Source organism: Salvia miltiorrhiza, chromosome 6 (genome assembly GCF_028751815.1).
Source record: "Salvia miltiorrhiza cultivar Shanhuang (shh) chromosome 6, IMPLAD_Smil_shh, whole genome shotgun sequence".
NCBI lineage: Eukaryota > Viridiplantae > Streptophyta > Magnoliopsida > Lamiales > Lamiaceae > Salvia > Salvia miltiorrhiza.
This window is the reverse complement of record NC_080392.1, coordinates 20152793-20166847: the sequence shown is the minus strand read 5'-3', so window position 1 is coordinate 20166847 and position 14055 is coordinate 20152793. Positions and strand designations below refer to the sequence as shown.

General features: G+C 36.8%; 1 protein-coding gene across 5 annotated transcripts; it reads right to left on the bottom strand.

Moving 5' to 3' along the window:
- Positions 1 to 2270: 2270 nt before the first annotated feature.
- On the bottom strand, positions 2271 to 13346 carry LOC130987392 (paired amphipathic helix protein Sin3-like 2). Of its 5 annotated transcripts, none has more exons than XM_057910908.1 (25): positions 13056 to 13345; positions 12810 to 12888; positions 11518 to 11811; positions 11249 to 11432; positions 11057 to 11155; positions 10811 to 10984; positions 10456 to 10735; positions 10000 to 10136; positions 9558 to 9633; positions 9450 to 9479; positions 9092 to 9285; positions 8838 to 8992; positions 8493 to 8620; positions 7908 to 8162; positions 6716 to 7258; positions 6429 to 6520; positions 6091 to 6205; positions 5588 to 5976; positions 5237 to 5334; positions 5019 to 5157; positions 4788 to 4940; positions 4532 to 4695; positions 3731 to 3842; positions 2821 to 2983; positions 2271 to 2725 (listed from the first exon to the last, which is right to left on the bottom strand). In XM_057910908.1, exons 2-24 carry the CDS (start codon positions 12884 to 12886, stop codon positions 2852 to 2854), a joined length of 4020 nt encoding a protein of 1339 aa, XP_057766891.1. In that variant the 5' UTR covers positions 12887 to 12888; positions 13056 to 13345; the 3' UTR covers positions 2271 to 2725; positions 2821 to 2851. The 5 variants fall into 5 exon arrangements, 4 of the variants coding, with proteins under 4 accessions (XP_057766891.1, XP_057766892.1, XP_057766889.1 ...); XM_057910909.1 differs by having other exon boundaries at positions 9092 to 9282; XR_009089713.1 differs by having other exon boundaries at positions 2821 to 2967; positions 5588 to 6205; positions 13056 to 13346.
- Between the last annotated feature and the right edge of the window lie 709 nt (positions 13347 to 14055).

The window sequence follows — 14055 nt, the reverse complement described above, 5'->3', positions numbered from 1 at the left end:
CTGAGATTGTTTAGGAAAAGCTATTCAAAGTTGCTGGACTACCCATGGTGGATAATTGCATGTCTGGGTATAACAGCTGCATGTTTGCTTATGGACAGGTAGGTATCATTGTGGAAGTTTGTTATTGGACCATATGATATGAATGTTGTGGTTGTTTGAAACAATAATCAAATCTTGGATAATTTGTTGCAGACTGGTAGTGGAAAGACATATACAATGATGGGCGACATTTACAATGATTGGACCATATCACAATTAGTAGATAGTTACTCCTAGCGCTCGCTGTGCTGGGACTCAGCGGGCGTTGGCATCATGGATTTCAATTCCAGAATTATCCCTCAAATTCTTCGAAAATCAGTGAAAATCGGGGTGAAATCCAACCACGAATTCTTTGAAGGTCGTCTGGAATCTATGTGAATTCCATGGAATTTAAAATCCATGGACTTTTTAAAGTCTGTGAAAATCCACAACGAATAACCCCCTCAGTTTATTTTATGGAATTCATTAGGCACTTAACTATGGTAATTAGAATGACTCATTTTTTTAATACATTTTTCATCAAAAATATTTCTTAACATCTTCCATCTTTTTTTGTTTATAGTTGGAGCTACGTAATCATACTGCATATGAAATTCTGCCCATAATTTTAATAATTCATACAAATATTCCTGAATTTTAATTTTAAATAGCGAATAATGCAAATTCTTTTTGTTTGATTCATGAACCCAATAATGATTTGCTCATGTCTAATTTTGAAGCCATTTTTCTAACGCTTGATCTTTCTAGCACAGATAATGACTTTATTTTCTCCTCATCTACCATTTTGCTATGGATATGTTGTGTACCTTGCTTGACTTGAAATGAACAGGCAGACTTGAAATGAACAGTCAGGGGTGAGCAGAAACCGAATCGACACTGAAAACCGAATCGAACCGAACTGGATTGGTGCGGTTCGGTTCCAATTCTATTGGTTCGATTTTCGGTTCGATTTTGAAAAGTAAAAACCGAAAATTTTCGGTTTGATGTCGGTTTCTATTTTTGGTTCGGTTTTAAACCGAACCGAACCGATACATATTAATATTTTATTATATATAATTATTTTTCTAATTTTTTAACCTAAAACTAAAACCCTAATTCACAATTATAATATATAATTATTTATCATGTTCATGTTGTGGGGATTTGACATTTGAAATTTGTGTATTTTACATTATTTTACAATTTTTAATTGGTATTTTTGAAAAAAATAAAATACAAAAATTGCATTGTTCGATTCGGTACACCGAACCGAAACCGATGGTTTTATCGATTCGGTTTCGGTTCGGTTCCGAACCCCCAATTGGTACGGTTCGGTTCGGTTCCAATTTTAACCATCGGTTCGATTTTCGATTTTGAGTTTTTGGTTCGGTTTTGCACCGAACCGAACCGATGCTCACCCCTAGGTATAGTCCTTGTGCTTATGCCAAAAGATGTTGCTGCCTTTATTTGAGCTCCAGTAAAAATTTGCCCATTGCTATTTTAATGTTGAAGAAGTAATTGAGCAATGACATTTTTGATCCATGGTGACATCTTTATTCAGTTTGGGCTTTACCCATCTTCACTAGTGGATACAGAGATCTCTTCATATGAACAACTGTTTTGGTGGGAAATTGAAATGGTGCAATTTAATTTCCCTCTAATTTTCCTCGTTACTCTTGCCGTGTTGTCTTCTTTCATCCTTAACAGTTCTTAATTCTTTTAATTAAATTCAAAATTAATCAAAAATAATGTACTCATTAATTTTCAATTTAAAATAATGAATTTACATCATAAACAATTAAGGATTAGATCATCCCACTAAACTATTACTCTTAAGTGAGACTCTTTCACCACGCACAATACACTCCACAACTTTTATTAAAACTCCTCCTAGGACTACAAAACTACATGAATGTAGTTCTGATGAAGCAACTTCCACGAAAACCGTTAAATCAAATCTTTGGCTGTATGAGCCTAACTTACACCCGACTTTTTCACATAACCTGCGAAATTTCCAAAAAATAAATAAATTAAAGTAAATAGATATTCGTCAATCCAGTGGCAAGTCTGTAATTAAACAAAAGAAGGGCATTTGCTCAACCTGAGCATAGGGAAGCACCTCGAGCAGCTTCATCAGAGCCCAGCCATAGCAAGGGCTATCAATCCTGCACAAGCCACACACGAGAGAGAGAGAGAGAGAGCGAAGTTGAAAATACTCAATTCCACACACACACACACACAGAGGAAAAGGATTGAATAAGATGAAACTTGATCTGAAGTTGAAAATACATAATGCACGTGTAAACGACTCTATACAGTATACACATTGCCATAAGCCAAGAAAACATGTTGAAAACATGGAAATTCTGCTATATTCTGTTACAATCCCATCCATCCTTACCTGTTAAATATCATTCCAGCAGGAAATAACTGCCAGAAACATACAGTAAACCCTATTAACAAGAACATGCAGGAGACTGCTTTTTCAACTGCAAAAAGCAAAATATATAATGAAATGATAAAAGACTCTACAATTAAGATTATCGACCAAGCCTTTTTTATATACAGACGCCAAGCCTGTTGCTGGCTTAAAGAGCACAACATGGTCGGGTTCAAGCAACTGCCCCTCGTGGTTGTTTGATTCATCCAGAGGCTAACAGGCAGAACTTGATGGGGCAATTCCTTAACTGACAAATGACAGCAAAGTCTGCAGAAAAATATAAGACGAGAGATCTTTTGAATCAAAAACTTACTAGCATAAATAAAAAGACCACGTATCCTTGAAATATAAAACACATGTACCTCATGGCGTCATAGAAAGGGGACTGCCGGATTACGGAGATGCTGCCAGAAACCCACGGAACCTCTGCACCCTTGCCTGAGCATTGTGCAATCTTGCTGGTTTATTTTCCCTTCTCCTTCCTAACCGAATAAAGTAGTCTTCTGTGTCTAGGACATAGGAGATCTGATACACATTATCATCAAACGAAGGTAAAACTAAAAAATTACCAAAAACAGATTTCAGATAACGAGTAAAACAGAACTAATATTCAAACATAACTACTGAATAGGCAGAATTAATGATATAAAATTCGATCTCTTCAGCATAAGAAAAGTAGGAATTTTACCAAACTAAAAAAGGATGCAAAGAGGTTCTAAATTTTCTATTAATGCTTACATAATGTAACCTTTCCCTCAATCAGGAATGGTATCAGTATTATGATCTACAAGCAATACTGCCTGCCGCACAGCACAAACACAAATAAGTGGATCCCGAGTAACTCAAATAACATATGAGAACTCTAACCCCCATCCCCAAAATCCAGATTTATAATGTCTACCGAACTTACCGTGCCTTGGGGCATGCCAAGAAATCAAACATCCTAATTTGTCCCTGACTAGCCATCACTGTAATTTTTTTGGTAATTGTAGATCTTCAATAAGATCTGTAAACTACAGTGGTGCTGAATTAATTTAATGCATTAAAAATGGAATAATGAATGTAAGAATTGGATTGAGAACTTAGTAATTGGTAGCTGCTTTTGTCCCTCACAGAGATATGCTAGGTTAGAAATCCTTATTTGTATTGGTCAAACAAGAATGATCTATTAGCACCTATAAAAGTGTGTATATTTCACTTTTCATACAAGAGAGTTTACAATGATTGACTCGAAACTCCCAACATATCCAAAAGGGTCAAGATAAATAGTACCTTCAATGAGGAGGCAGCCATCTTGCATTCCAACCCATTCATTATCAGAACGTTTTCTGTAGCCATAGATAGTGCAGTAGATTCATCAAGGTTAGCATACTTTTGCAAATTCCTGCACGTGTCACAAGCCAATCAGGCTTAGAGATAAACCAATCAAAACTTTGAGCAGAAAACCAATCAATTTTAGTGTATCCTGAAATATAGGGCTCAAATGAAAAACGAATATTGGGTAAGTATATCTTCCTCATCTTCTTGTCATTGATTTTGCCTGGCAATAGTTCAGTTTGAAGGAGCAGTAGTAGTAGGGAGTAGCCCTAAATGTTTCCAGAATCCCCAAAACCATTACTTTTTCGAGGCATAACAACCTTACCAAAATCAATGTTCTTTCAAATTGCACGCAATCAAGAATTTTCCTTTCTAATCATTCCGGCTACCTCATGGAGAATACAAGAAAGTGCCAAATAAGTAATTAGTAACCGGTACATAATCAAATGCAGAAGTGTACAAGCTATTCACTATATCATAAAAGTTCAGCAAACAAAGAAGAAAACAGCACTCATTGATGTGACAACCATGTATCTCATCACTCAATATTCCCAGTAATCCAGGTTCAAGTCCATATTCAATATTCAAAAGACCAAAGCGTTTACACATCTGGAAACAACTGAGACCATTTCCACCATCCCTGCTGATTTTATACATTTTGTTCAGGAAATGCCAGGGCGTCAATCCACTGAATTTAACCATTTCTTAAAAGAAAGGGATGCTCCTCTATTTCAAGATTGGAACTGCAATCAATACCTATTCAGCATTACTGGTGATGATAACTTTTTCCCGTGAGCAACCGAAAGATAATCGTTATGAAGATAGGATGAAAAATTAGGATCTACTGAAACAGCAACTACTTCAGACTTCTCATTTCCATCATCCATTAATTGGATAGATAAGCGGGTTGGTGAAGTTGTCTACAAGAAACATGAAACAACTCAGCAACAAATTTTTAGGTAATACACAAAGTTAATGGTATATGCGAAGGCACTTATTAAGTGAAACCTACACATTGAAACCGGTATATATTCTCTTCATGCAAGAGGACATGGACATTTTCATAATAAACTGAATCAACATACTTCTCCGGTTTCCTAGAATCTTCGTATTCATACAACTGAATAAGCTTACAGTCCACTTCATCACTTGAAACAGTTTGGAGCTGCAAAGGAAACACGGTACTCAAGAGATATGAGGATACTGAACTCAGGAAAATCCAGAAGAACGTAATGAAGAATACCTGTTTGACCAGTTTATATATTAACTTATCCAAAGTGAAGAGCACATAAGACTGGTTTCCAATTAATGATCGACAATCATCTTCAAATTTTGTATTATCAGAAGATCCATCAAGTAAATTAAACAAGGAGCTCATGAACCTGCAAACAACTTACAGCTAAATCAGTTAAGCAATATAGCTACAAGATGTTCAGAAACTAAACTATGCCTTTAAATAACCTGGCATATGGATCAGCATTATCATCCTTTGTTGTTCGCCATTTACATTCACCAGATACTGAATTCATCTTAGCTGACAATATCCTCTCATACAGTGTCTGGTAACATAGAAAAGAGTATTGTTCATCATCAAAAATAATATCATAGGAAAGGTTAACCAATGAAGTGCCTTTCCTGCTTTATAAAGTTTCTATGATCATTTATGAACTTTATTTTAGAACTCTGTCTCATGATCAGAGCCTCAATGGATCAAGAGTTAGGAAATCGGAGAATAGTGGTGTTAATCCCGAGCATTATGACTACCACGAGATAATCAAATAAAAAGCGCGCAAAAAAATCATAACTTCACACCTGATGCAGCCTAAACAGCACATAAAAGGTGTCATTTCCGTAAAAAAACCGTCGATCCTTCTTTCCATCACCTAATAATGGAGAGGCCACATGCTTGGACAGAGGTTTACAAGTCATAAGAAAACGTTCGGACTGTGGTACTGATGCACCATCTGCTCCTGTATCAAGAGCTTCGCTAGTGTTCTCAGCCTCGCCTTCACTCTCAGCTTTACCATCAAGGTCGTGCTCTCCGTCTTCCTCTTCCTCATGCTCTTCACGTGAGCAATCATCTGCAGCAGACTCGCTGCCTGAAACATCTTCTCCAGCCACAGAAACATTCTCACTGTCCTCATCATCCGCATCTTCATCATTTTCACCTGCAGCATCTGCAGAATTCTCTTCGCGACTCCCTGTTTCATATTGCACGCCATCAGTGCCACGATTTTTCATAGGCAAGGCTGGTGAAGTGCCATCCTGATAGGCACCATAATTATCTTCAAAATCACCATTAGGTGACAGCTCACCCTCTTCTTTCTCATTTTTACAAGGACCAATTGAATCTTCCTTGTATCCAGATAGTCTAGATCCGTCTGCAAACTCACCCTTTTTCAATTGATTCAATCTCACAGTCTCCCCGACCTGTACCCACAAGAATGAGTTTGAGAAACTACTGATGAAGTGCAACATTTTACATGTCTTACTAGACCCAATTCCCAAAAGCCAAATATATAATTAATATAGCAACCCAACAGAGAGAGGGCATGTATATATATAGCATAAGTAATGAGTGAGAAGGGAGTGAAACAGGGAAGCATAAATTGTGAAGATCAAGCCAGAAAGTATTAATTTATTAAGTCCATACCTCTAAAGAGTGTAAATCTCCTGTGATAGGTTTGGCTCCATTATTTTCCTTGGAGTGGCCATTATTCAATCGCGATAAGTTTGCACCATGCCCTTAAAATTATAAATATTAATTAAAGAAGACAAAGTAAATCAAAATCTAGAGATGAAAAGTAAAAGAAAGTTCATATAAAGATTCTATTGTCTGTCAGCCAAAATAGTGAGTGTGAAACAATTTTCACAAACCACAACTGCCAACTTAAATTATCAGAACGTATAAATGCTTCATTATGTATCCTAAATGCATACCAAGATTAGCATCTGATCCAGAAGAAAGAGCTACATCAGAGTTGGTTAATCTTTCGCCAGCTGTAAGCCCTACTTTGGCCTCTGCATTCTTTAAGCTAAGGTTGCCTGAATTGTGTTGAGGAGATGTAGACAGATCACCATTGCAGTTGGGCTTCGGTTGCTTCAAGCTTGTCATAGGAACATCGGCATGGAGACTATCTTCACCTTCAGCTACGCCTGTGACAGTATTCTTCATCATTTGATGCTTGGTGGCAGCATCATCTTCGATAGCCAAAGAGCAATTTGGCCTGGAGTGAATTCCCAGCATTGGCTCAAGAAAAGTTGTCCAAAATCTCAAAACTTTATTGATTTGTTCTTTTGTTGAGCAAACTTCTTCGCATGAGTATTGGATAATCTTATAAACATCATCATGAATCTCAGCATCAGAATATTGAAACTCAATGTCTGGAACGATAGAGTGTCTATTTCCAGCAGCAATAGTTAGGAGAACACTATCCTCTTTCTGCCTTTTCTCCTTGATTTCCTTTATATCTGCCACTAAAGCTGTCCATTGGGAGCATGAATCAATATCTTTTCAGAAAAAGTAATATAGACAAAAAGGCAAATATCTTTGATTTGTATATAGTTGCCAATGTGATTCAAGGATAACTAAGAATTATGGATCTCATGCCAATTGTACCATGCCAAGCCTCATTAATAACTTAGAACTAAGGCTGCCCATCAGAAGTATCTTAGAACAAGGAAGATGAATAGCAAACATTGTTGCATCATAATTTAGTTGCACAGGTGATACATAATTAGTGACATTGATGCTAATAGTACTATGAAGTCACAACAAAAAGTTAAACATATGATTTTGTAAATGACTAAAGATTCTTAGTGGCAGTAAGAAATAGAAGAGATAGAACTTAACTGTACTGACCTTAGCATAATATAACAATTGATGAAGAGAGGTGTGTGTGAGCTTGTGTGGTGGGGGGTAGATGCTCCATGAAACAAACAATTGGCGAAGGCTTGAAGTCAAAAGGGATGCAGATAACAAAAACCTAGAGCTTATCATACTAAACTGAACCTAAGTACAATTTGTTTACTGCTTTAGGGTTCAGCAGCAATCCTTGAAAAGCAAAGAAAATTCCAGAAATGGAACAAGAATTACAACTGGAAGAATATACAGCTATAGTTTCTAACTCACCTTTTGCGCTCAAGTTCTTTGAATCTTGTTGCTTGAAATAGAAACTCCGGTGGTCAAGAGACTTGTAATGGTTCTTAGAATATATGTCAGCCCAAATTTTGTTAAAATCCGAACGACACTTGGTCCACTCCTCCTGCTTCTGCTTCAGGCGGGTTAGGACAACAGGCAATGCAAGAGATGGGTTTTTACGCAAAATGTCCATCACATCAAGACCATGGTCACCGTATAGGCGTTCAATGCATCTTAAATTCAGAGCTACAAGAAAAAAGAGAAGCACCCCTTCATCATTGATATGCATACCTCTTATGTTAATACATTTTTTACGTTTTGCTTGGTTTTGGGGGGTTCGTGTTTTTTTTTTTTGGACGGGAGGAGATCAGAGTTGAATAGTGCATCTTAAAGTCAGAGCTACAAGAAAAAAGAGAAGCACCCCTTCATCATTGATATGCATACCTCTTATGTTAATACATTTTTTACGTTTTGCTTGGTTTTGGGGGGTTTGTGTTTTTTTTTTGGACGAGAGGAGATCAGAGTTGAATAGCTCTTGAAACATGTTCCTACTCAAGATTTTTTACAATGACAAACCTGTAAAATGGTCTTCAATTCGTATGTGACTATCTGAACCAATTGAGTTGTTATTAATACTGTTCAAAAGCTCTTCTGCTCGCTTTGCGGTTGAACTGACAGACTCCAACAACATGTCTAGCTCAAATCTGATATGTAAATCAAAACCAGAAAGGACAAAAATCAACATCCCTTTGGGAACTTTCGAGATACACTTTCATTCGACTATATGATATGTAAGAGTGCAGAAAATACAAGGGGACACAGCTCCTATGCAGTGAACATAAGTATAGCAAAATATCACACTAGCTGTACTTTCATAGTTAAGCATACAGGACATGGTGGCCAAATTCTTCGGTAACATACCTATCATCTTCACACCTAAAGAGGCTTTCTTCGTACTGGTTTCTTCGCATGTGTTTAAAAGAATAATCCTCACTGCCAGATGTCACCGACACCCAATGATCGTTTAGAACTTGAGCACCAAGCTCTGACCTCTGGCTAGCAGAGGGTATTGGATACTGCAACAGGAAAGCCGCGATTAAAAAAAAAAAAATTAAAAATTAAAACGAGACAGCCACCCTAAACAAGGTTTCAAAATAAGCGCAAAACATTCTCACGTCTTCTGGAAGAAGCCGGTAACTGGGGGAGCAGCGTTGACAGTTGGAAAGGTCAAGCTCTTGAATGGACTTTCCCCAGTATTTCAAATTATATCTATTCTCTTTCCCTCCTTCCACTTCACGTTTTGGTTCTTTCTCTTTCTCCTCTATTTTCAAAGTTTTTGAAGAATTTCCTTCATTCCATAATGTTTCTGCTATCAAGAAAACTGACTCAGAATAAAAACCCAAAAAGCTAAGTGGCAGCTGATAGGTGCAAGAATTAGACTATTTGAGGGGGGAGGGGGCAACTGGAAATTGATGCAACAGAAAAAGGAATTATTTTATAGATGCATGAGCAAATAAAGGGAATGTTACATACTTTTGCCCATAACACCAGCCAAGAAACCCTCTGCACAATACGCAATTGATTAGGAGCAAAAGCAATTTAATCAAAATCAAGCTCTTCAAAGTAGAAATCTCTGATTACCTAAACGCTCGCAGCGCTCCAAAAACTCATTGAAGCCTTCCATGAGATCAGGAAATTTACCAAGTAAATCAGCAACCTGAAAGAACCTTGCATAAGAACCGGATCAAAGTGAACATATTAAGTTTTAAATCTCTAAAAACAATATTTAGAGAGAGGAAAAGAATTACTTATCCCCTAATAAATTAAGACGCTATGTGCCGAAAGAAGGATAAGTTCAATAGTACTTATATAGGACCGATGTTAGAGAAGAAAATATGCCAAAGTTATGAATCGTGAAAGCAACTAAAAGAATAAATAAATATTGAATATGAAACATGGGGAAGAGCAGAAGACACTAAGTTTCTGAAAGTAAGAAGAGACTAAAAATGTTTGGTATGCGCATATTCTAATATCCATAAAGGCCTAAATATACAATAAATGGTGATTCACACAATGTTCATACCAAACTCTGCAATTCCTTTCTTGTAATGATTTCTGTACTGTAAATGTGAAGGCATTTCAAAAATGCCTGGTAATCCTCAGCACTACGCAACCTCTCCTTCACTTTTTCACAAAAATTGAACTCATGGCTGTACATACCTGGAATGATCAAATACAACTGAGCATAGGTACAAATCCCAATATGACAAAAGAACAGCAAGACAATTAACATCATTTAGGAGAAAAAGGGCAACTGGAGCTTTCTTGTAGTTTCCTTTTCTCCTCCTCTTTTGTCTTTCAGTTTCTTTTTTCCCTTTTATTTATTTTCCTTTTCATTATTAGAGTTCTGGAGGTGTATTAAAGTGAGGATATTTCCATATCAGAACTTCATGATTTTGTGAGGCAAAAAGATGATTATTCGCGTGAAACCAAACCAGCTTTTCCATACAACTAAAGAAGACTGAAATAAACTACTCACTTTTTGATGCATCTTTATCATCCCCATAGTCTTTCCGAACAGATTTTCTTTTCTCAGAAGGCCGATGCATGGTAGCGTCCCCATTGTTCTCGATGTCAGGATCTCTGTCATCAGGATCACGACTTTTCTTATCCCTATTTTCTTTTTCAGAATGTTTCTTTAGTTCTTTGTGCAATCGTGTAACAGTTTTATCATCATCTACATCAGGACGCTCAACGCTAAGATCTCTTTCTCCATGGGGACCGATGATCCTGTCCCTTGACTCCCTTCGCGACCGTTGCTAAAAATTTGTGTAACATGCATTTCAGCAAGGAAGTGACAAATCATGTACACAGATAAATGTAGAGAAAGAAACCTTATCTACATGAGATTGTCGCATTGTGGGTAGGGCAGAGCTCCTCTCATCATAACGATGAAAAGAATGCCGTCCAAAAGAAGCCTGAGGAGCTGACACTGTGGATGAAGTATCTGGCAGAAACCTTGTGAACTCATCAAGAAGATCTGGATGATCCTCAAAAAGTGCTGCAACCTGAAACTACAGATATTAGGACCTAATATTAAAAAAAATGAATAAGGAATTGATAACAGCAGAGAAGCAGACCTCTTCATACACCTCCTTTATACCCTTATGTTCCTTCCGGTACATATTCAAAATGTCCAAGAAAGATTTATACACGTGATCGTCATTTTGAAAACGTTTCTGCAGGTAAATGCCATGGATATAGAATCATATTATTGGACTTTCTCATAAGCTAAAATCTTGTATTATTATACAAGTAACAAAATTTTCCACCTTGATCTTATTGACAAAACTAATAGCCTCCTCAAACTCAACGGTCCTCTTTGCTGGAGCCTCTTCCTCATCAGTTAGGGTAATTTCATATCCTTTAGGCAAGAATGTGTTAAAGCCAAGTATTAACTTAGGATGTCCTTTGAACAACTCTTTCACCCTAGCTATGACACCAGCAGTATCAATCCTGTCAAAATAAATAATGAGTTACCAAAAAACATCCCATTCATACCAAGCACGCAAGAAGATATAACCTAGTGAAACCCATGTACCTTTGAGCCTTAAAATCTTTCATCACATCAAGGAACCTATCATACTTTTCCCTTTGATCCTGGAACATGTCCTTAACATCCTTCAAATAACTCAATGCATCATTTGTCGTGAGCTTTTGTGCACCTCCAGCTGTAACAGCCGTACCACTGCCGCTACCTCCACCACCACCTCCACCATTAACACTGACACCAGCACCACCTCCTCCTCCACCCCCACCCCCACCCCCACCCCCACTTCCAACACCAACCCCATCCCCACCTCCACCGGCTATAGGAGGATTTGGCAGCCCATACCTTACACAAAAGACTCAATTTAAGTTCAATATATTTAGCAAACAACCGACACTACCCCCAAACATATTTATTATTAAAATCCAACTCAATGCTGGTGAAAGCTATATGCTGCATGTCAAACTCAAATTAATTTATGTTAATTTCCTCATGCTCTTGAAAATTTAATTTAGTAATTCCAACTAACGGAAATCCTAGTCATTATGAATTTATAAGTAGTATCAGCAATCAGGTTTGGGATATAGCCCCAAGTAATGTAGCCAAAAAAAATCAATAGTCATTTATAAATGAGCAATCTCTCAAAATCACGCCCCCCAAACCCACCTAACGCAACCAGCCCCTCGGGAAGAGAATTTGTAGTTAACTTCCTCACACTCTTTAAAGGTTTTATTTAGTAATTCCAACCAACGAAATCCTAGTCAGTATGAGTTTGTAAGACTCATCAGTTATCAGCAAACAGGTTTAACAGATAGCACCAAGTAATGTGGAAAAAAAAATCAATACATTCGTTAATTAATGAGCACTCTCTCAAGATCTCGCCCTCAACCCCCATCTATTCCAACCAGCATCTAGGAAAGAGAAAGTGCGAGTGCTAAAGCAATGCATGCTAAGAAAATGGCCAAAAGGCACCGACAAGCATGAAGATCTGTAATTTCGTTCTCAGATAGCTCTACAACAATCAGTATAACACACTAGCCTAATTAATCTTCTATTTCCATTACAATTCTTGCAGCTGCCAATTACAAGGTAACCTAGTTAAACTTCAGCTAGAAGACAAGAATCGGTACCAAATGATTTTGATCAAGAAGACGACAACAGAATCCAGTTGATTAGGTTACAAAGAGATCAACAAAACCACATTCTTTTTCTGAAGAAACATTAAACCAACCAAACGTCAAGGGGATAGCAAATATAAACACAATTAAATCACTAAACATAGAACAATTCGTGATATGTAGAAACTGAAAAGCGAAGATGATTAGGGAGAGAGAGAAGCTCACGATTCTCCCCGAGAAGAAGAGCCAAATGGCCTCTTGAATTGAGGGTTTAAAAACACATCATCCCGCAAACGCTTCATCCCTGTGCAGAACATACCAACTTCGACGTTAATAACAATTGAGCAACACAATTAACCAAATAAAACATCAAAAAGAGAAAACACACTCCACAAAAAACACACAATTTCAGCGACTTCAAGTAGCAAGAGAAAACAACAAATTTTGTCAATTTTGGATAAAAGGACCGACCAGGAAACGCTGCTCCCTTAAGAAAAGGGAAAAGTGAACAGATCTAAACTCAGCAGCCAAGAACTCAACAATCAGTTATAGTTCAAGAATTCTGGTTTTGCACCCTCTCTCCTTAATTTATTTCCATTTTCCCTCTCTCCCCACCGCCGTTCGCAGCAATAAACAATAAATAGAAGCTAGAAACCAAAATCAAATGAAAGAGGTGAAGGATTTAGAAAGAATTTCGTAAGTTTTACAAGAATTTTTTGGAGTTTTATGCCGGGGGAGAGAAATAGGTATCTTATTATTACGTGCGCTGAGTCTTTTATAGTTAGATATGAGTAAGTTTTTTTTCAAAAGATATGTTACCTCTGCATTGTTTTTTCTTTCATTTAAGATATGTTACCTCTCCATTTCTTTTTCTTTGAATAAAATGCTTTGTAGTATCTTTTTTTTTCTTTCATTTAAGATACAGGGCCGGCCCTGAGGGCGGGCGGGCATGGGCGACCATCCAGGGCCCTAAAAAATTGAGGGCCCAATTTCTTTTTAATATATCTCATTAATTATAGGCTTTATGTATACTAAACAATATTAGATAACATAATTTATTGTCAAAAATTTAAAATTCAATTTAAAATCAATTTCAAATTAATTTGATAATAATTTTGTAACATAATTTTGAGGGCCCAAAATTTTAAATATATCTCATTAATTATAGACTTTATATATACTAAAAATATTAGGCAATACTCCAAATATTTTTATCAAATTTATATTATATTAAAACTTCAAAGTTCAAATCGAAATGTAAAATTATGCTGACAATGCCAGTTACTAACAGACTGGTCTAAAATGAGCTTCTCAAATTTAAAATTGTTGAAAACGTATTTGAGATCGTCAATGTCCCTAAAGAGATGGAATGATTTGACAATATCTATATACATATATAAAAGCTCAATCACTTTCAAAAATAGTAAGTTTTGTTTTCCTGCCAAAAATCACCTTACTAATTTTGAAAATA